The following is a 23,013-nucleotide window of genomic DNA, read 5'->3' as shown; positions in this document are numbered from 1 at the left end:
TTAAACATGTGCCTGCTTTTTGTTCTCAGAATTCTCTATTTAATCCAGTAAAATGTCTATTTAACTTTTTATCTTAATTGAATTTTTTGTTTTTTCCCTAATACATAACCAGTAATTTAAAACAAATTAAGTAATTTCTCAGAGCTTAGTAGAATTAAGTGTTCTTATGTTGAATCAAAGGGAACCGTCACCATATTTCTTTAGTGAGTATATTTATTCAGAAAGCTTTGTTTGCCAAGTTTGATTTAACTGGAGTGATTAATACCAGCAAAGCTCATATTTCTGTCTTCCCAATGTGAAATGGTTGCTGTACATTTTCCACACACTAGTGTCACAACAAAATACTAAATTATAATTGCCTCTTTCCCTTATAGTTAGAATTCTGTCATTAAAAATAACAATCCTGGGTTATCTTAAAAGCATGGTATTTTTTTGGTCTGGTTACAAAGTGTTGGTTACCTGCACTAACAGTGTGTACTGCAGGATAGCTAGGGAGTCTTCTGACCAGAGTTTGTTCACTGCTGTCCTCTCCCCTACCTCTCACCTCTGTGCAGGGAATCACAGACACGGCTCAGACCATTTATGAAACTGCAGCTCGAGAACACGAGAATAGAGGGGTGACTGGTGCTGTTGGTGAGGTTCTGCGCCAGATTCCTCCAGCGGTGGTGAAACCTCTGATTGTTGCCACAGAAGCAACGTCAAACGTGCTGGGTGGCATGAGAAACCAAATTAGGCCAGACGTCCGGCAAGACGAGTCCCAGAAATGGCGCCACGGGGAGGATTGATGGCTCAGACCTGACTGCCTGAAGATAAGGAGAGCGGAACCAGGAGCTCAGTGTCCCGACAGCAGCTTCGGAGGAAGCTCGTTTAATTTTGTTGTGCTCATCTCAGGAACAAAAGCGTTTTTTAGTTAAATAATTTAATGTCAAAACAACATGCAACCAAAAGCTTTTGACGTTTAGAGCTGGTTGATACTTGCCTGTAGGAATGTTTGGTGGCTGGTGTCAGAGGTCCTTAAAGCATTTGCTGCCAAGTTAGTGGAAGGCTCACTTTTGTAAAGGTGACTGTAATTCTCCTTGTTACCTACAAGCGATCATCGGAAGCCTCCTTCTAACACTCTTTTTGTAGCTCTATGGAGTTGAATTTTCTTAAGGTTTAAAAAGAGTCACAGCTTCAAAACTTTAATTGAAAATGAGAGACAGAAGCCACAGGGGAAGCAAAGCAAATAGGATTTTCAATATAATTATCAGTATGGAAAAATAACCTATTCTGTTGACTTTAGTGTTCATGAACTTGAGAACAACATTATTTCCATTTACTCTGAAAATCCTTCTGGGGATTTGAGAAAGCGAATGTTGCAGACGTGTTCTGTTGTGTTGCACTTTATCCTGTGTGTGTGTATTTGTTTTTAGATAAATTCAAGTTGTGTGCTATATTTCTTGTATAATTTACAAAGTTACACAAGTATAAAGAGCAGTAAACTTGTCTGAAATTTTTTGGCAAAGGAAGGTAACTTAAATGTAATAGCTTCCTTTAGGAGTACAGGAAAGCGTGCATTCTATAATGAAGTGGGGCCCATGTCATTGTTTATATGTTCAGTTTTAAGCAGGTATCATGCAGGCTTGTTAGGAATTATGGACGGGGGACTGGAAGTGGTTTTTACTCTTTTAAAAGTAAACAAAAATTCTTCAAATATGCCCCAGTCAACTATTTCAACATACCATTTTTACTTGGTTAACAGTGTACATTTTGATAACCTATCAGGAATGAATAAAGTATTTTTATTTAAAGGTGATACTGTTTTATGCTTCCATGAATATTTTGCTTTTCTTAGAGCATATTCATAGATGCAATACTATGATTTGCCACAAGATAACTGGGAACACTTTCTCAAAATTGATTTTGGTTAGTATCAGGTAAATCATTACCAACGAGTGAGAGGGAACCTGTTCTCAGTCCTGACTTTAGACTGATCTGGCAGAAGGAGAAGGTGGAACTCTATTTATCCACTGTTTAAAGTTGCATGATGTGATTTCCTGTTTTCTAAAGTTGAGAGAATATCACTGAATTTGGATTTCAAAAATGCATTTCAATTTGGGGCTTGGAAAATGAAGTTACATCAATTTCATTCTCTAAATTTTCTAAGCAGGAAAGCAATGTAAACCAAAAATCAAAATGTTTAGAATTTATAAAAATGGGGTTATATAGTTTTTAATTTTAGTTTCCTTTTCACTGCCAAAAAACTTAGACAACAGTGTAACCACCTGCTTAAGCACCGTGGGACCACCTGTTACTTGGTTCCAGTAGAGCCTGGTCCTGGTGACAGGCTAATGGGAAGGAGTGCTGTGTTACTGAGAAGGCCATTGGCTGTGGGGTGTGTTCTGACCCCACTCAGACTCCAGCTTTCTCCATTTGCCCTTAATAAGGAAACTTGCTATGTCTGTTACCAGTTACGATTAGTCAAACTGGAAAATACTTGATCAAACTTAAAATTGTAAAATCTCTCTAACTTTTAAATATACTTTCCAAGTTCATACTTAAGTTAAATGCAGTTAAATGCAGTATAGCGAAATTATTATTCTCTCCTTTGCACCCTGAATTACAAACAAATTAAGTTTACGAATCTCATTTAAACATATATCTTTGTAATGTAACCTCCGTGGTTTCTTCTCTGTTCTTCCCTCCGGTACCTGCTGTTGATACATCATCATTTTGGGAACAGAAACGTTGTGTCTCAGAAATATCCATTGTCAGTTCAGCCAAGATGTTCTTCACCTGATTCTGTAAAGATGTTTACTATCTGTATCTGAACACTCTACATTATTAGATGTCCTTCATTTTTTTCTTTTTTACAAGTGTCTTTCCAGACTTTCATGTTGTGATGACACAGTAGAATGAGTGTGGCTAGAGTTTGTGGTTTGCCGGATCTGCAGCTTAGCAAGTAGAGGACTTGGCCAGGACATCTGATCTCCGTAAGCCTCAGCCGCCCTCCTGGTAAATGGAGGGGTTTTACCGCAAAGCCCAAGGGGGGTTTTGGATGATTAGGCCGTGTGTGTGTGTGTGTGTGTGTGAATGACAGCATGTGGCGTCATGCTTTGTATAGAGCCTCATACCACTGAGCCTTGACCAGCGAGAGTCCTCTCTGGTGACATCACACATGGAGCAGCCAGGAGCCACCTTAGATCTCTCAGAGCAATACCTTTCCCAGCTGCCACTGTGCCTGCATGGTTGGGTTTGGTGTCATGCTTCTGCCTGGAGTAGACTGCACATGTCCACCAACGATACACTGAGTCCCATCAGCAGCTCCATCGAGATCTGTTAGGAAGTCGTAGGACCCCACAGTGTTCTGACACATTAAGACCATCTTACATCACGAGTAGAGAGGCAGCTGCAGCCACAGCCATGTCTTCTTCTTGAATGGAGCTAACTTGTTACCCCATTTTCCCTTCCTGTCTGCCCACCACTGAAGATTGCCTTTTAGGTAGACAACACTCAGTGTTTCTTCTAGACGTCATAGCAATAGACTTTCACTGTCGTGAAGTTGGGGTATGATTTGGATTCTTAAGTACATATATTTATCAATATTTTTATAAGGCAAAGTTCACTTAAAAAATCTTTCCAAGTAGCAGTGTGCCTAAGATGGCAAAATACTAAAAACTAGTGTTTCCTGCTCCTGATATGTCACTTTTCAAGCTGATTGAAATATTTCCGGCTTTTAGGGCATTACTTTTTAACCATCTCCTTTAAAAACAGTGTTCTGTAGGTTTAGTGCCTTTGTTCAGTTTTAAAAAAGTCCAGGCAACTGTGTCTGCCCCTACAGAGGATGCTCATGCAGAGGCTGTGTGTACCGCTTCCACTGGCACGCAGGCAGCAGGGGAGCCGAATTCTAAAGCAGCGGCTTAACATGAGGAATCCACAATTGCACTATATGGTTTGATGATTGACTAATCATTGTCTTAACATTAACTCAGATTTTTGATGTGTAAAGAGCTGTGTGACTTGGCTTCAGAGAGATCACTCCGCTTTGCTTTGCTTGAGAGTTCTTGCACCTGCATCCTCAGAACTGTGGGGTGAGGTGGGCTCTGATGAGTGCTCCTCTTCCCTGTTGCCCTTCGCTACTTCGTGACCTACTTAAGACTTTAGAGAGAATGTCCATCAAATTCTTTTCTCCATCAAGTTCTGTAAGTTTCTCAAAAGGAAGGGACTCTGCAAACACGAAGTGATACTCTTTTTATATTTGCAAATGCATCCGCTGGACATACCAACTGGTATCAAACAGAATAAAATCAAATATAACTTTTTCAGTGTTGCGTTAAAAAGGAATATTATTTGTATAGTTTATAGATAATGAAGGAAAAAGATTTCTTCTTTTCATTGCAGGAAATCTTATTTTTGTTTACTGGAAGATAGAGTCACTCTTTTCATATAAGACAAATAGTGCTTTAATGCCAACTTGTTTCTCTCTCTACTTTGTCAGGATCGTGCTAGGCACACTGCCCCCTGAATATTCATTATATGCACAGTTGCAAGTCAGCCAATTTTCTTTTCATTCAGAAATTATTTTCCTCTCATGATAGTGCCTGCAAGTCAGAGATACAAAAAGCATCTGACACACTACTCTGATAGGCTTCTTTGGGGATGAGAAATGTGAGTCTGAACAACTCAAAATTTGAAATGCCAGCATTTTTGGTAAACATAGGTGTTAGAGGTGTATTTTGCTGTCCTACAACAATTGTTGGGCCCTTGGTTTCAAACATGTTGCCTCATAGGAAGCACTAGAGTGCCGTCTGCTGTATTTCAAGAGAGTGTAAATGTCATTTCAGCTGGCTCAGTTATATCTCTAATGCCCCAGGTAGCAGCCCCTCCCTCTAAAAAAATGTTTACTTTGCTGTTTCACATGTATTTTGTGTATACAAAATGGCAGCTTCCAATTTCTAGCTGGATTTGTCTTGCACTGTTTGTGTAACATGCTGATCAGCCAGGACTATGGCTTTTTCACTGAGAAATTTGGTAGCGGTGTCTAGCTCAGCTTTTATGTTGATCCATCCCGACTTACTTTAGACATTGAATTTATCTCACCACAAGTAAAAGAACACATATGTATTGACTGTCTCTGCGAAGTTTCCTAATTTTTCCAAATTACGGTAATTATGGATGTGAATAAGAATACTGATATTGTATAAGTATTTTTGTGGAAATGTACCTTGTTAATGTGACTATTTAAGTAATATAAAAATATGAATACTCTTGAAGAGAATTAAAATATTTACTCTTTGGATTTTGCTTTAAACACGCTTGCCATTCACCAAGAAGTGTTCCCAAAACGTGTAAAATACTTTTTGGGGTGGGATGTACATCTGCTTTAGACCTTGTAATAGGGAAATGAGGCTCCTATGCCCCTGGTGCTTCTCATAGCCCATGTTGGGTCTGTCTGCTGCTGACTTCTGCGCTGTATGGAGTATTAACAGTTCTTCTCTCCCTGCTTTGGATATTAGGCCCTCTGTTAATTATCTTACCCCTGCAGTATGGACTTGTGGCAAACACGTTCCCTCGTTTTGGCCTCACAAACCTGATAACTATTTGGAGGAATACTTTTACTTATGAAGGGAATATTTAAAAGACATACTTATTATTTTTATTATTATTTTTTGATGGAGTTTTGCTCTTGTTGCCCAGGCTGGAGTGCAATGGAGCAATCTCAGTTCACTGCAGCCTCTGCCTCCTGGGTTCAAGTGATTCTCCTGCCTCAGCCTCCCAAGTAACTGGGATTACAGGCGTCCGCCACCATGCCTGGCTACTTTTTTGGTTTTAGTAGAGACGGGGTTTCACCATGTTGGCCAGGCTGCTCTCGAACTCCTGACCCCAGGTGATCTGCCCACCTCTTCCTCCCAAAGTGCTGGGATTACAGGTATGAGCCATTGTGCCCGGCCAGACATACTTATAAAGACAGATTACTTTAAAAGGTGGTGTGACAGTTGTCACTATATGTCCACTTTGAACAATTAGGGAAAAATGACAAGTCGCACTGGCCAACACATGGCTCTTGCTGAAGCGAGGGAAGGGGACAATTGTGAGATGCTCACTGTGTGCCAGGTATCCTGGTATATTCTTTCTGTAATCTCGCAGCCCCTGCTGAGAGGCAGTAACTAGAGTCCCTGTTTTCCAGAGGAGAGACAGGTTCAGAGAGGTCAAGAAACTTGCTCACTGTCCCATGGCTTGACTCCCAGACCTCTTGCTCTTCCCAGGATTTCATTTAAGAACAGCTTGGAGCAGTTATCTAAATTAGCAAAACCTCCTCACTAATTGGGAAATCACAGAATTTTGCTAGAGGATTGAGATTAAAGGTTCCCAGAATATTTGAGCAAGAAAATGTGCTTGATCTCCTCCCGGCGTCTCCAGCCCTTCCTCTGTCTCCTGGCTGTACTTAGCCACCCTAGCGGTTCAGTTCTGCCTGCCTGTGAGCAGGAATCAGCACCACCTGCAAGATTCCTTTCTTTAAATGCTGCAGCGCTGGCCACAGTCAACACTGATTAAGGCAAAATCTCAGCGTAGGGTTAAAGCGGGGTTCTCCACCTCAGCACTCGACATTTGGGACCAGCCTATGTATTGCAGGATGCAGGGGATGTTGCCAACCCCCACCCCACGCCGGCCTCTGGCCACTGGATGCCAGTCACAAACTCCCCTCTCCCAGTTGCGACAACTAAAGATGTCTCCAGATGTGGCCAAATATGCCAAGTATGACAAAAATTCCATTAAAAATCCACTGGGCTAAGAGCTCCCCTGAGAAAAACCATGCACAGCCTGGGGCAAGACCAAGTGCCGTGGCCGCCCCCACTCAGGCACTCCTTCCGGATCTCCGCCTGCTCCTGCGTCTCAGCCCAGAGGCCCTACTTGCAGGCAGGCCTGGCCACCCTCCTTTCCTCTCTCTTTCCCACTACAGCATGCTCTTCTTTTCTTTGTTAAACTTTGCAGGACTCCTTGCATGCGGTAGATCCATGTTTCCTGGTTTGTCTGACTTCCTTCAGGAGGGCAAGGGACTTAGGGACCTGGTGCCTAGCACGGTGCTTCGCCCAGAGTCAGGGATCAGCGAATGGTGCATGAATGAATGAACAAGTGAACCTCAGTGGTCATCTAGTCCTGCCTGCAGTTGAGGAAGCCGAAGCCCAGAGAGGGGAAATTCTTTGCCCAAGATCACATGATTACTATTTACAGGTGTCCTTTATTCAATGTAAACTCACGTTTTCTTGATTTTAGCAATATTGTGATAACTTTTAAGGTAAAAATATATATAAAAGTTCAATATTGATTGAACGTTTCCTATGTGGCAACTCCTCTGCTCAGCACTGGACAACACTCTTAGCTACTGTAGCATGGTTCCTGAACTTGCCTGCACATTAGTCCCCCGAGGTGCTTTAAAAATACACCCCAGGGATTGGGATTTAGCTGGTCTTTGGTGTGGCCTATGCTTTGGCATTTTTGAGAGATCCCCTCGTTCTTCTCATGTGCAGACAAGTTCTAAAACCCAGTGCATTACACTGCCCTGCCCCATTCACCAGGGTAGGGTGACATTCACATTCACTGTCAATACCGACAATGTAACATTCACATTCAGTATCAGCCAGGGTCCCAGCAGGAGACATGACCACTCCCTGTGATGGGCAGGTGCTAGGAAGGAAATACTCAGCACATGGTGGGCAGCACAGGGTAAAGGAAGCCCACAGGCACCTCGTGGCTGTCTCTGAGCCAAGTGAAGACTTGGTAGCTCTTCTTTAATCAACTTTCAGCTCTGGGCCTGCCCTGGCCCCACAGTCACGTGAGCCAATGGCGGTTTCTCACCTTCTGTGGCTCTCCTGGTGGGAATGGGAATAGGATGCCCCTCCATCTACATTTCATCTCCCAAGAGACTGAAGCAACACCAGGCACAGCTGCAGTCCTGAAAAGACTAAGGGAGTGATTCCCAGAACTTACAGCTGAAAGAGGGGCTGCCTGACCAGAGCTATGACCCTAGGTGGAGGGAAGCAGCCAGAGGGATAGATGCTCACCCCCACTTTCCTGCCCTCCCATCTCCTGCTGGAGCCTCTCATGGGTGGAACCTGACTCATGCCCAGTCCATGAGGCACAGGGTCCTGGGCAGAGGGCAAGGTGGAGGGCAGGGGCAGAAAAGGGGAGAGTGAATCTACTTTGTCTGGTTCACATTTGTGCCATTATTTGTATTTTGCAGACAACAAAACAAGGCTTAGGTTAAACAACCTATCGCAAGCCACACCATGTACTTGTTAAGGAACCCTAGTCACTAGTGACAGCTAGATCCCCAAATCTCAGCAGCTTAACAAAAAGAGAGGTTTATTTCTCATTTGCAGAAAGTCCAGTTGACATTCTGGAATATCTGACAGGTCTCCTTCAAGCAGTGATGGATGAGCCCAGGCTCCTTCCATCTTGTGGCTCTGCATACCCTGGAACTTCAGAATCCCCAGCTGGGCTCTCTGCACAGGAGAGACAGGAGGACTATGGCCAGGAGGTAGCCAGGGAGACAGGAGGAAACATCACTATTGCCCACAATGGTCAGAATTCTGTCACATGGTCACAGCCAACAGGAAACACGGGTAATGTAGTCTATCTGTGTGCCCAGGAAGGAAGGAAATTGAGGTTGGTGAGCACCTGGCCTGGCTGCTACCTGCAGATCATAACCAGTCCATTTAGACTCTGAATGCAGGAATTTCTGACTTCAGACCCATGTGCTTACACACTCTATTGGAATTATATTCTGCTGCACTCAAAGATAATTTGCTGTTGCCAGAGTTGGGGTTTTTTCCCCTGGGCTTGTTTATATTCCTGAAAGCAGTTCCACATGAAGCAAATCCCATTCAGCAAACATCTGCTGGTGAATGGGGCAGGGCAGTGCAATGCACTGGGTCTCAGAACTTGTCTGCACTTGAACCAGGGGATCTCTCAAAAATGCCAAAGCACAGGTCACACCAAAGACCAGCTAAATCCCAATCCCTAGGGTGTATTTGCAAAGCTCTCCATGGGACTAATACATAGACAAGTTTGGGAGCCATGACACAGTGGCTAAGAGTGTAGATGTTAAGAGTTAGGCTACTTGGGGCGGAACGCAGGCTCCACTATTTCTGATCTGTGTGGCCTTGGGGAAGTTACTTAACCTCTCTGTGCTTCCTTCTGTATAAAATAATAATAATACAATTGTTACGAGGATTCTGGGAGTTAATATATGGGAAGCGCTTCAAACAGTGTCTCTCTGGCACACAGTAAGTATGATGTAAGACTTAGATATTGTTACTGTTTCTTGAAAGCCTACTGTGTGCAAAGCCCTGTGCTAGAGAGGAAAGATCTGGTCCTTGCTCTCAGGGAGCTCAGAATCCAGTGAGAAGACATCAAACTCTCCACACCATAGAAAAGGTAAAAGAAAAAGATAAACAATATGCAAGAGATGAAACACAGTTATTCATCCCATACATTTGTTCCTTACAAATGTAAATCAATTTGCACTGCTCCTGGAGAGATTCGAGGAGCCATTCACAATGCTGAGGAAAGGAACATAAATCGCTGGGAAACTGTCAGAGTCAGGATTCCTGGTTTTGAAGACATCACCTGGTCTCCTCCTGTTTCTGGGTATCTGGACTTCTGCTTCCCTGGCATTAAACACAGATCTGTGGTGGCATCAGGGTAGGTGGGAGAGCCAGCTCTGATATTTAGGAGTGCCTAGTTACAAAGAAATCTGATCTTAGAGATATAACCAGGGTGCTATTTAAAAGTCAATCTCAAAAAGGGTGTTGGAGACCAAGTTTTCTGGGATTTGGAATAATTGAGAAAAATGAACATTAGTGCACCTTTCAGAAAGAATTTCTAAGGTTGCCAGAAAAGGATGAGACATTCTTTCAGATTTGAATTCCATGAAGCATAGAGGAAGACTCAGCCGCTCGGTGCAAAGTACTAACTTGCCTTTCAGAACTTGAATGTGAACATTTTGTCAGCCCAGATGTGGCCCAGTTATTTTCAACGATGGAGACTTCAAGGCAATCCCTCCATAAACTGTTTAACATTTAGTAAAAGATGAGTGGGAAAAATGCCAGCATCTATGCTATTTTCAACACAGTAGCAATGTTCTAATGCCATAGCCAGAAGTCCTCCTTCCATTAATAATAGACGCTTCAAATACAATTTCCCTCACGCCTCCATTTCAGTTTAAAGTTTTACTCCCCTCAACTCCAACACTTTCAGGACACAACTTTTTTCTTCACACCAGATTCCGTTCTAATTCCTTCTTAATTGCCCATTCTAGGTTCCATCTGGGAAGCAATCTTAACGTGGCCCAGCCTTTATTTCCATTTGGTGCCAATGAAGTAGAATTTTAGCCAAATCTCTACCCTGAAGGATCGCCTTGAGCCACTTAACTTTGCTGCTCCTCCATTTCTTCTATCTGTTGGATAAACCACTCTAAGGGTAATGCTGTGTCCATATAGGACAACCATTTGAAATTTAGGTAGCTGGCCGGGCGCGGTGGCTCACACTTGTAATCCTAGCACTTTGGGAGGCCGATTACCTGAAGTCGGGAGTTCAAGACCAGCCTGACCAACATGGGGAAACCCATCTCTACTAAAAATGCAAAATTACCCAGGCGTGGTGGCACATGTCTGTAATCCCAGCTACTTGGGAGGCTGAGGCAGGAGAATTGCTTGAACCCGGGGGGCGGAGGTTGCAGTGAGCTAAGATTGTGTCACCACACTCCAGCCTGGGAAACAAGAGCAAAACTCTTGTCTCAAAAAAAGAAAGAAAGAAAGGAAAGAAAGAAAGAAAGAAAGAAAGAAAGAAAGAGAGAAAGAAAGAAATTTAGGTAGCTATAGTCAACTGCCTTCCTATAGATGTTATCTATTGACATGCCCACAAAACAGGTTCATTATCTTTTAAAATATTTTTTGAAGGGATCTTTAAGCAACCCCCTTTCAAGAGACATTGTTGCCTTGTCCTGTTTCCGCGTTCTGTTTCGCTTTGGAACGGATCTGTCGTGACCCATGTAAGGGCTTGCTTTGAAAGAGTGTGCAGAACCGTCTGGGGAAAGAGCAGTCTGCCCTTGGTGCCAGCAGGGGGCGCCCGCTCTCTTCTCAGTGGAACTTGGTTTGAAAATCACCCCCTACCAAGCGTGGCACCTGGGCCTGTGCAAATTCCGACTCGACGTGCCGCAAAAGGACTTGGAAAGATCCTAACTGTCCTAACTCTTTCACGGGGCTTGTCGGTGACGGCTTCCTCTTAGTCAAGGACACTGCGTAGATTAAAAATACAAACGTTATTCCATGATTAATTCCTCCCTGTAAACACAGGGCTGGGGCCAGCACACCAGGCCCCTGGTGGCACTTTCACGCAAGAGTGATAAAGCCATGTTTGGGGCATGAGAGAATAGCAATGTGCTTTGTATTCAGATAAAGATCTTCTGTGGCCTTCCCTGAGGGGTGTCTACAGAGGAGTGTCAAATAGAAGCCAGCAGAAGCTTCTCTGCTAGATTGCTCTACTGGAAATGCAGCCCCCCACCCTCCCACTCAGGGTGGGATTCGGGTGAGGCGAGTGAGACTCCAACCTGGGTGCAAAGTCTCAGGCAGGAGCACATCTGTGATCAAACAATAACGCAAAGTTTAAAAAAAATCAAAATTCAAAAACATCCTTGATGAAGAAAACCTTGAAAGTTTAAGTAAAGACATGATTTGACGAGGCATCTCCATGCTCCGTTCACTTCCCTCAAAGTCGCCCCGGTCCCACTGGGTCCTGATTGTACTACGAATGTTGGCATTTTGTTCATGATGGATGAATCCATTTCTTCCTTTCTCACACCTTCCCAGTCTTCCATTTTCCCTGCCAGAAGGTTGGCTGTAGGACAGTGAAGGGAAAATCACACTGGAAAAGCCACAAGGCATTGGCTGAGGGGGTTGTGAAACCCAGGGAATGACACCAAAATCAGTAAGAGCGACTCGTTAGAAGCGGATGCCAGGTATTGCCCTTGCAGAGAGATTCTGCTCTAACGAGGTCAGCAGATACTTGTGCGTGCAATGCATGCCAGAGACCGTCCAGACTGACTGTGCAGAGTCGCCTAAGTCGCCATTCCAGCTGTTGTTTGTGTGATCCTCCTACTTACCTGCCATCCCATCGGCGCTGGCCTCCAAGCCTCCCTTTGCTGACTCTTTCCTTCCCGGCGCCATGGCCTTCCTCCTTCGTGTTGTAAAGTCCAATCCTTCAAGGGCTGAAGTCCTATAAATAAGTACCCCCGTTTTTCTAAGAGAAAGAGACTGAGCTGGATTTTAAAAAGTATTATTTTCTTCTTTTCTCTTTCCTCCTGTTCCCCACTTTCTACTTAGCTCTTTAGAAATGCAATTTATAACCTTCCTCTCACCAGACACTCCCTATAGGGCAAGCTTATCTAACCATGTGCTCGCTTAGAAGCTCCAGTGCCTGACGTCTCTCCCACCAGGAGACTGCCTCGAGAGACATTAGTCAGTTTACAACCTCGAGTATGCCCGCTAGGAAACTCTCTCCCTCCAGGACAGTATCTTGAGACAATGGGCCACTTTACAACCCAGTTCTGCTCTGCCGGGTGGTTGAGCTGGCAACATTGCAGGCAGAGCTAGGAAGAGTCACATAGACTCCCCCACCCCCCACCTGCCCACTCCCTTCCCTGAATGCCATTCATAAGTCCCACCTCAACAGCCCTTGCTTTCTCCCCCAAAGCAAAGCGGCACCCTTAAGGCAGGAGCTTGTACTTCTTCCCCTAAGCAAAGCTTTGGAAATAAATCACTTTCCTTATACCAGACCTCATTATTGTTCATTGGACTCTGCAAGTAGTGAGTGACTGAACCGGTGACTCAGTTTCGGTCCCACCACCTCCCAGAAGTCTCTTTAGACACTCAGGATTTTCTTGAGGCCATTGTTGAATAATTGGGTCAGATCGGCTAAAACATGGTACTCAGCTGGGGAAGGGTGTGATTTTGCCCCGTACGGGACATTTATAATGTCTTGAGACATGCCGGTTGCCACTACTGGGAGAGGGAGGTTGCTCTGGGCGTCTAACACATAGAGACCTGGGGTGCCACTAAACATCCTATAATGCACAGGACAGCCCGTCTAACACATAGCGACCTGGGGATGCCACTAAACATCCTACAATGCACAGGACAGCCCATCTAACACATAGAGGCCTGGGGTGCCACTAAACATCCTACAATGCACAGGACAGCCCGTCTAACACATAGAGACCTGGGGTGCCACTAAATATCCTACAATGCACAGGACAGCCCGTCTAACACATAGAGACCTGGGGTGCCACTAAACATCCTATAATGCACAGGACAGCCCGTCTAACACATAGAGGTCTGGGGTGCCACTAAACATCCTACAATGCACAGGACAGCCCGTCTAACACATAGAGGCCTGGGGTGCCACTAAACATCCTATAATGCACAGGACAGCCCGTCTAACACATAGAGGCCTGGGGTGCCACTAAACATCCTATAATGCACAGGACAGCCTGTCTAACACATAGTGACCTGGGGTGCCACTAAACATCCTACAATGCACAGGACAGCCCGTCTAACACATAGAGACCTGGGGTGCCACTAAACATCCTATAATGCACAGGACAGCCCGTCTAACACATAGAGGCCTGGGGTGCCACTAAACATCCTACAATGCACAGGACAGCCCGTCTAACACATAGAGACCTGGGGTGCCACTAAACATCCTACAATGCACAGGACAGCCCGTCTAACACATAGAGGCCTGGGGTGCCACTAAACATCCTACAATGCACAGGACAGCCCGTCTAACACATAGAGGTCTGGGGTGCCACTAAACATCCTACAATGCACAGGACAGCCCGTCTAACACATAGAGACCTGGGGTGCCACTAAACATCCTACAATGCACAGGACAGCCCGTCTAACACATAGAGACCTGGGGTGCCACTAAACATCCTACAATGCACAGGACAGCCCGTCTAACACATAGCGACCTGGGGATGCCACTAAACATCCTACAATGCACAGGACAGCCCGTCTAACACATAGAGGTCTGGGGTGCCACTAAACATCCTACAATGCACAGGACAGCCCGTCTAACACATAGAGACCTGGGGTGCCACTAAACATCCTACAATGCACAGGACAGCCCGTCTAACACATAGAGACCTGGGGTGCCACTAAACATCCTATAATGCACAGGACAGCCCGTCTAACACATAGTGACCTGGGGATGCCACTAAACATCCTACAATGCACAGGACAGCCCATCTAACACATAGAGACCTGGGGTGCCACTAAACATCCTATAATGCACAGGACAGCCCGTCTAACACATAGTGACCTGGGGATGCCACTAAACATCCTATAATGCACAGGACAGCCCGTCTAACACATAGAGGTCTGGGGTGCCACTAAACATCCTATAATGCACAGGACAGCCCGTCTAACACATAGAGGTCTGGGGTGCCACTAAACATCCTACAATGCACAGGACAGCCCGTCTAACACATAGAGACCTGGGGTGCCACTAAACATCCTATAATACACAGGACAGCCCGTCTAACACATAGAGGCCTGGGGTGCCACTAAACATCCTACAATGCACAGGACAGCCCGTCTAACACATAGAGACCTGGGGTGCCACTAAACATCCTATAATGCACAGGACAGCCCGTCTAACACATAGAGGCCTGGGGTGCCACTAAACATCCTACAATGCACAGGACAGCCCGTCTAACACATAGAGGCCTGGGGTGCCACTAAACATCCTACAATGCACAGGACAGCCCATCTAACACATAGAGGTCTGGGGTGCCACTAAACATCCTACAATGCACAGGACAGCCCATCTAACACATAGAGGTCTGGGGTGCCACTAAACATCCTACAATGCACAGGACAGCCCATCTAACACATAGAGGTCTGGGGTGCCACTAAACATCCTACAATGCACAGGACAGCCCATCTAACACATAGAGGTCTGGGGTGCCACTAAATATCCTACAATGCACAGGACAGCCCGTCTAACACATAGAGACCTGGGGTGCCACTAAACATCCTATAATGCACAGGACAGCCCGTCTAACACATAGAGGCCTGGGGTGCCACTAAACATCCTACAATGCACAGGACAGCCCGTCTAACACATAGAGGCCTGGGGTGCCACTAAATATCCTACAATGCACAGGACAGCCCGTCTAACACATAGAGACCTGGGGTGCCACTAAACATCCTATAATGCACAGGACAGCCCGTTTAACACATAGAGGCCTGGGGTGCCACTAAACATCCTATAATGCACAGGACAGCCCGTCTAACACATAGAGGCCTGGGATTCCACTAAACATCCTACAATGCACAGGACAGCCCGTCTAACACATAGAGACCTGGGGTGCCACTAAACATCCTACAATGCACAGGACAGCCATCCATCACAGAGAACTACTGGGTCCAAAATATCTACAGGTCTAAGAAACCCTACATCAGAACTCACTAAGATGTTAGTAAGGATTTTGTGAAAAATCTCCCATGAATCAGATTTGCTGTTCCCCAGTAAGCTTTCTCCAGGGATAGCAGATATTTGGAGTTTTCGTCGTCTATATACATCAGAGATGGGCAGGACAGTAGGAGCTGGGGTGTGAAGACACACGTGTTTTCCCTCATGAGTTCTCCACTAAAGAGGCAGTTGGAGGAGTCAGTGCATGGGACTGCAGTATCCTCTTTATTACTGTTAAGGGCTAGGCTGGAAGGTATCACTCAGGCATGCGGCCACAAAATATACTTTTTGATACTGAATCCCAGAATCAGGCTGACTTATGCAGGCCCAGGCAATGCTGATGACTTTCCCTGTGAGGGCAGAGTCTTCAACTCAGTGCTTACCTTATGGCCAAGAGAAGCCCAATCTGTAGTCAGGCACTTCCCAAAGACTGAGAATGGAGCGAGGAACTGAGCTCTACAGGCCCAATTCCCCTCCGTCCCTTTTTTTTTTTTTTTTGAAATTGGACAATCAGAGAAGTCACTCCTCTTCTAGGGAGGGAAATCAGGGGTGGAGAAAAAGTCAAGGGTTTAGGGAGCAATTGCTCTTCATCAAAACCTGATGAATCAGTCAGGATGAGCTAGGTTCTGCTGCAGTAACAAAACTCTCAACTCTCTGTGATTTAAAAATGACAAAAGTTTATTTTCTCCTCACCTACATCATTGATGTAGGTTGGTAGGGAACTTTGCTTTTCCTAGTCACTCAGCGGTCCAGGCTGATGAAGTCCCCAGGTCTTAATGACATCACTATCTTAACATGGCTTTTCAAGTTTTCCATAGCAGAGAAAGAATGGAGGACTATGATCTTGAATTTTCTTCTGCCTAGAAGTGACACACAATTTTGCTTGCATTGGCCAAAGCAAGTGAGAAGGCATACTGTCTACAGGGTGAGAGAATTCAAAGCCTCCCACCTCCCATTTTTCAGATGAAGAGAATTGGAATTCTCAGTGAGCAGTAGTAATGTCTCCTACAGAAGAATGAGGAAGAAGAATTTCCTGCCCTTCGCCACCTCCCCACCCTAAATAAACATTGACCAAATGACACTTCTATTTGAAGGACAAGCTGCTCAGAAACTGTATTCTAGGGAGCACTGTGCGGGGCTACAGTACTCAGAGCTGGCATTTGGTTCCAGACCTTACACTGATGAAGTTGCTCTGTCTTGGGCCAAAGCATTCCGGGCCTCAATTTTTGCATCTATAAAATGGGCATGATGATCTTTTTCACATCCTGTGAACTCACTGAAGGTGGGATTTTATATTTTACTTTTACAATATTATATTTTTCTTTGCACTCCTGGACCTAGTGCAATACATGCCATGTATTGGGCACTCAGTAAGAGTTGGACACACAAAGCCATGAATGAGGAAGCTGCTCTGACTCTGTCTTAGTTTGCAGAGGTCAGGATTGGGGTACTCCCTAGTCTGCCATCATTTTACCTAACCCATCAGTGGGCCGTTTTTCTTTTTTTTGAGATGGAGTCTCGCTCTGTCACCTAGGCTGGAGTACAGTGGTACGATCTCAGCTCACTGCAACCTCTACCACTCAGGTTCAAGTGATTCTCCCACCTCAACCTTCTAAGTAGCTGGGACTAGAGGTGTGTGCCCCCATGGCCAGCTAATTTTTGTATTTTTAGTAGAGATAGGGTTTTATCATGTTGACCAGCTGGTCTTGAACTCCTGATCTCAAGTGAGGCACCCCCTTTCCTTCTGGAACTCCTTGCTCAGCCTCCCAAAGTGCTGAGAATACAGGCATGAGCCACCATTCCTGGCTGCGTCAGTAGGTTTTAATTCCTTGTGCTTCAAGTCCTTGTGATGTCAGCCTTGTGCTTGCTGCAGCCTCATGCCCATTCTCCCGAAGCAGTGACTAGCTGTCTGGCTGCTGATCACAGATTCATGAGTAAGCCCAGCCAAGACCAGTAGAAGAACCACCCAGCTGAACCCAGCCCAAATGGCCAATTAGAGAATTATGAGCTGAGGTGGTTGTTTTAAAACACTAAGTGTGGGGGTGGTTTGTTATGCAGCATAGATAACTGGTACACTGTGCAAGCCATATCCATATTCCAGTGAAAGTGATCTCTATGAAATGCAGCTCCAAACATGCCACCTCCTTGTTCAGTCTTCACTGACTCACATGGCCTAGAGGGCAATGGTCACTCCTTGGCATTGGCATACATCTTCCAGTCCTTGATTTTGTTGGCTGAGGACTTGGGTGAAGGAAAGCTTGCAGGTGGCCAATACCCTCATTGTCCCACTTGACTTTTAAGATCCAGCTTGAGGCAGCCCCTTTCCTTCTGGAACTCCTTGCTGCAGACTTCATCACTCCATGATGAGACATCTCACACTGAGGAATGATCTCTTTTCTGGTTTGTCTCCCCTCCGTGCAGTGAGCTCCTCAAGGGTGAGTGCTCAGTAGACGTTTCCTGGATCCTTGTTGCAGCCTCCTGCAGAGAGACCCTGCAGCTTTGCTGCTCCCCCCCTCACTGGGACCACCACGTCATTGAAAACCATCGGTTCTGTCATGGGACAGCTCTGCATGTCAGAGAACCCATCCTCAAATTAAGACAGAATGTGTTTCTCAGGATTTTTTTTCTCTTTGGTCCCTTTGGGGTAACACTAAATACATTTGTTCCTCTCTCCACATAAGTCTTATCTTCTGTGGTAAGCCCTCGGCGCCCTGTGTCTGCACAGTTTGCTCTTGTGTCCCCTCACCAGTCTGATCCCTGTCTTTGGAATCAGCCAAGATCTGGGCACAATACTCCTCATGGACCCTGTCCAGTGCTAAGTTAATGAAATATCACCTCCCTCATTTTTAAAAAAATTAAATAAAATTGATTTATTCCTAATATAAAACTTAAACGTGTACTTTTTTTTCTTTGTAGCTAACATATATATATATTTTATTACACTTTAGGTTCTGGGGTGCATGTGCAAAACATGCAGGACTGTTGCATAGGTACATACATGGCAATGTGGTTTGCTGCCTCCATCCTCGTCACCTGTATCTGGCATTTCTCCCCGTTATCCCTCCCCAGCCTCCCTACCCACCGCTGTCCCTCCCCTATTCCCCTGCAACATACCCCAGTATGAGATGCTCACCTCCCTCTGTCCCTGTGTTCTCATTGTTCAACACCCACCTATGAGTGAGAACATGCATACCTCCCTCATTTTAGAGGCTATACTTCTATTAATGCAGCTGAGAGCTGGCAGCTATTTTGGCGGCTACAGTACACTGAGCCCCCTGTCGACTGAAGCCCTGAAATGTCTTCCTGCCATACTTGCTGGGTCCCAACCAATCCTTTCTGATAGTTTTCTGTCCCCTGAAGCTCCTGCAAAGTAGGCTTGGCTTCCTGCTTATTGCCCTAAACACAACCCTGGCCATAGGGAGTCTCTGCCACCATCAGGGCCACTGAAATGGGACCGCTGGTACTCAGGCCTCTTCTCTGACCTCAGCCTGAGACTGAGACCTGTCACCAGGGCCCAGTGGGCATCATGGGTTTGAATAGAGCCCTGTAGCAGGAGCCCTGCTTACTCAGTGACCTTGGCAAGTCTGCCTGTCTCTGGACCTTGGTTTCTTCATCTGTAAGGCAGAGTGGTGGAATTTATGCGCATTCTTTTAAAGGCTTTTAGCGGATTTGCATACAATGATAAGAAAGACGCCTTGTACTTATTCCTTGCTTTTTTTTTTCTGAGACAGGGTTTCACTCCATTGCCCAGGCTGGAGTGCAATTGCACGACCATGGCTCACGGCAGCCCTGAACCCTGGGCTCAACTGATTCTCCCTCCTCAGCCTCACCTGGGACTACAGGTGTGCACCACCATGCCTGGCTAATTTTTGTATTTTTAGCAGAGACAGGATTTCCCCATATTGCCCAAGCTGGTCTCGAACTCCTGGGCTTACACAATCCACCCACCTCAGCCTCCCAAAGTGCTGGGATTATGGGCATGAGCCACTGCACCCAGCCCCATTACTCTTTACTCAGTGTCCCCCAATAGTAACATCTTACACAAGGATGGTGCCACATCCCAACCAGGAGAGTGACACGGACACTGTTTTTGGGATTTGTTCAGACTGCACTTTGACACACATTCACTTGGTCACAGTCAAGCCTCTTCTGCTCATGGGAGAAAATGGTTGCTGGGTGCTTGCTGGGGTGGGCACTGTCTTGGTGTCTCACATACATCTCAGCTTTTCCTCCAGTTCTTTCTCACCTAGCCTTCTCTTTCTTTGCTGATTATCTCTTTCCAAAAAGGGAATAAGGCAGTTCTTTGGGTCACTCATTTTCACAACAACACAGTAAGGCCCTGCTCTCCTCATTCCCATTTTACAGATGGGCTGCCGAGTTTCTGTGGCTGGCCAGGCTCATGCATGGTGGAGCGAGGACTGGAACGCTGGCATGCGTCACTCAGAGACCTGGGCTTCTGACCGGCTGCACTGTGCACTCAGCAGCCCCACGGTGAGGCCCTTCTTGGATAGACGCCTGAGCTGGGGGGCTCGGGGAGGCATGAGGGTGCTGAGAGGGATCAAGGGGGTCTGGAGAAAGGGGTGGGGCCCAGGGAAAGAGGAATGGCAGGAAGGAGCTGAAGGCACGTAGAGGCCAGCGTGGAGCTCAGCAGGATCTCAGGGCTCGGATCAGCTCTGGTTGGATGCCCAGGTCCCTGGGAGCTGTAGTGCGAGCAGGGGTGGGGAGGGACATTTCCCAGGGTTGCTTCCGACCTGCTCCTCCTCAAACTTGTGACTCATCTCTGGCGAACAAGAACCTGCTTGTGGCCATTGCAACATCAGGGATTTTCCCCAAGGCTGGGATTTGGAAGGCCTTAGCACTGCTCACTCCTCATGATGGATTGGGGTGATGATGGGGCAGAGTGGGGGCAGCTTTTTCACTTTCCCGCTGCAGAGAGCAGCGAAGGCAACAGATGGCCTCTGATCACGCGGTTCTGGAGCCCAGGACAGGCCGAAGGCTGGGAGCAGATTGGAGTGGAAGCTCCTCATCTCTCTCTACTTGGCCCCTCTCAGGGAGAAAGTAAAGTGGAAATCCCCATGGGTGCTGGAGCTGCGGATGCTGGAAGAGTATTTGCTGGAAGGTATGGCCTGGCACTAGGTGTGGAACACGCCGGGCAGACCTGTCAAGCAGATTCATGAGAATTCAGAAATGCTCAGAAATACCTTTTCCCACAACATCGATCATTTTAGTCAAGGCAGAAATTTCTCCCTCTGCAAATAAGTAACTGACCTTTCACATAGAAGGGCAAAAGAATTCTACCGTACGGGTTTGCCAGTTTCTCTCCCGCTGTGGGCTGTTTGCTGGCCTTTGGTAAATGCTGCTTACCTGCATCCTGTAAATCAGGTGTCTGACTTCTCAGACTGTGGCCACAGTGTACTGTAGAACTACAGCCTGTGAGCAACGTGGTCTGATTTCACTGGCCAGCACATTCTTCTTGAGTGTGGGATTGGTTTTCTCAAGCCCTACAAAGGATTTTGATCAGCCGCCAGCTTAAGGCAGGCTGAGAAAGAAGAAAGGAGGGCGTATTTGGGTCAGTTCACTCAGAGTAGAAGAGGGATCAGATATTGTTTTTCCTTTCCCACTTTCTATTCCTGCCTGATATATCTGCCTGTTCCAGCCTGTTTTTGCCATTTTGCTACAGAGACTTTGTCCAATGAATTCATGCCTGGGGGCTTGGAAATCATGTTGGTGTTGGAGTCAGATGAGTTGGGTGAATCCAGCCTCTGCAGTCTAGGCAAGCACTGCCTTCCTCATCCTCCTCTTCCTCACCTAGAAAGTGGACATCCTGAGGCTGGGTGCGGTGGCTCATGCCTGTAATCCCAGTACTTTGGGAGGATGAGGTGGGTGGATCATGAGGTCAGGAGTTCGAGACCAGCTGGTTAGCATGGTGAAACCCTGTCTCTACTTAAAAAACAAAATTAGCCAAGCATGGTGGCGCATACCTGTAATCTCAGCTACACGGGAGGCTGAGGCAGGAGAGTCGCTTGAACTCGAGAGGCAGAGGTTGCAGTGAGCCGAGATTGTGCCACTGCATGCCAGCCTGAAACCAACCTCACAAGGGAATAGGGCGATTAAATGAGATGACTGAGCCTATTGCTGTGTGTGGCTGTTGCGAGTTCCACTGGGTGTACTTGGGCAGGTCTCACTGCTCTGTTTCCCCGACTGTACATGAAGAGCTGGTCTGGATCAGGGGCTGCAAACCCAGCCTCCCACAGCTGCCATGTGTGTGAATCTGATAGGAGGTGCCCTGTTCATGGGGCCTCTGCTATGCAGCACCAAATAATTGAAGCCCTGGGGGGATGCCGGAAGGTTAACTCCAAGGGACCCAGGGCTGTTGCTCTCTTTCATTCCCTGCCATATTCTCAGTGCCCATCACAGTGTCTGACGAAGTAGATGCTTAATAAATATCTGCTTAATGCATGAAATTGAATCAGCGTTGCTAGATATTCCAAACGTTCAAGAGAAACTGGAGAGCTGGCGCCCTCTGTGAAGTTTCAGTGCTGGTAACCAACTCAAAAGCCCGGGGGCTCGGAGTTTTAAAAAAATGCCATGTGGTCCAAATTAAACAGGTGTGCAGGCTGAATCTTGCCTGTTGGCTCAGCTCCAGGCCTTCTGACCACGCTCTGCTCTCCAGGAAACCTGCAGGGGCCGGAGCACCGATCACAGGGTTATCACCGACGAGGTCCTGGTGGCCCAGCCCCTGCCAGCCCTTCAGACCCTGTCTCCAGGCTCCAAGAACATGGCCTTCTTTCCGTTCCTGGAGTGAATGAGTCTTTGCTGCTGTTCACAAAAACCAGCCCCTCCCGTGCAGCTGTGGGGACTGCTCATCCTCCCCGTTCCCCCATGTGTCTTGGAGTCTGGTCACTACACCCTTTCCCCCACTCCATGGAAACTGACCTCGGAATGGCCTCCTGGCCCACGAACTCTCTCCTCCCCAGGGCCTGACAGTGTCCCACCTGCCTACAGGGGCCCCGTGGACAGCCCACCCCCATCTGACCTTTCGATTCTCTATGTTGTCTCCATCCTCCTTCTTCTTCCCTCTACTTCAGCCACCTGGTGCCAGGGACATACTTGGTCCTTGTCATCTCCTGGGATGGCTCTGCTTCTGGAGTGTCCTATTCAAACATTCCTGCTCTGTGGCCATGTCTCTCTCTCTCTCTCTCTTTATGAGGCAGGGTCTCCGTCATACAGGCTGGAATGCAGTGGCACAATCTTAGCTCACTGCATGCAGCCTTGACCTCCTGGGCTCAAGTGATCCTCCTGCCTCAGCCTCCCGAGTAGCTGGGACTACAGGGTATGCACTACCATGCCTGGATAATTTTTGTATTTTTTTTTTTTGTAGAGATGGGGGTCTTGCTATGTTGCCCAGGCTAGTCTCAAAACTCTTGGGCTCAAGCCATCCACCCGCCTCAGCCTCCCAAAGGGCTGGGATTACAGGCATGAGCCACCGCGCCCGGC

The 23,013-nt window shown here is 46.6% G+C and overlaps 1 protein-coding gene across 3 annotated transcripts in view; it reads left to right on the top strand.

Annotated features, from left to right (window-relative positions):
* The window catches only part of ATG2B (autophagy related 2B), an 83,554-nt gene extending 78,291 nt beyond the window's left edge, over positions 1-5,263 (top strand). For all 3 annotated transcript variants that reach the window (XM_035261413.3, XM_035261412.3, XM_035261411.3), the window contains exon 42: positions 555-5,263. In XM_035261413.3, the coding sequence (XP_035117304.1) occupies positions 555-785 (231 nt within the window). In that variant the 3' untranslated portion in view covers positions 786-5,263. The remainder of the gene's footprint in view (positions 1-554) is intronic.
* The last annotated feature ends 17,750 nt before the right edge of the window (positions 5,264-23,013 follow it).

Source organism: Callithrix jacchus, chromosome 8 (assembly GCF_049354715.1).
Source record: "Callithrix jacchus isolate 240 chromosome 8, calJac240_pri, whole genome shotgun sequence".
Taxonomy (NCBI): domain Eukaryota; kingdom Metazoa; phylum Chordata; class Mammalia; order Primates; family Cebidae; genus Callithrix; species Callithrix jacchus.
This window is presented reverse-complemented; position numbering and strand designations above follow the sequence as displayed.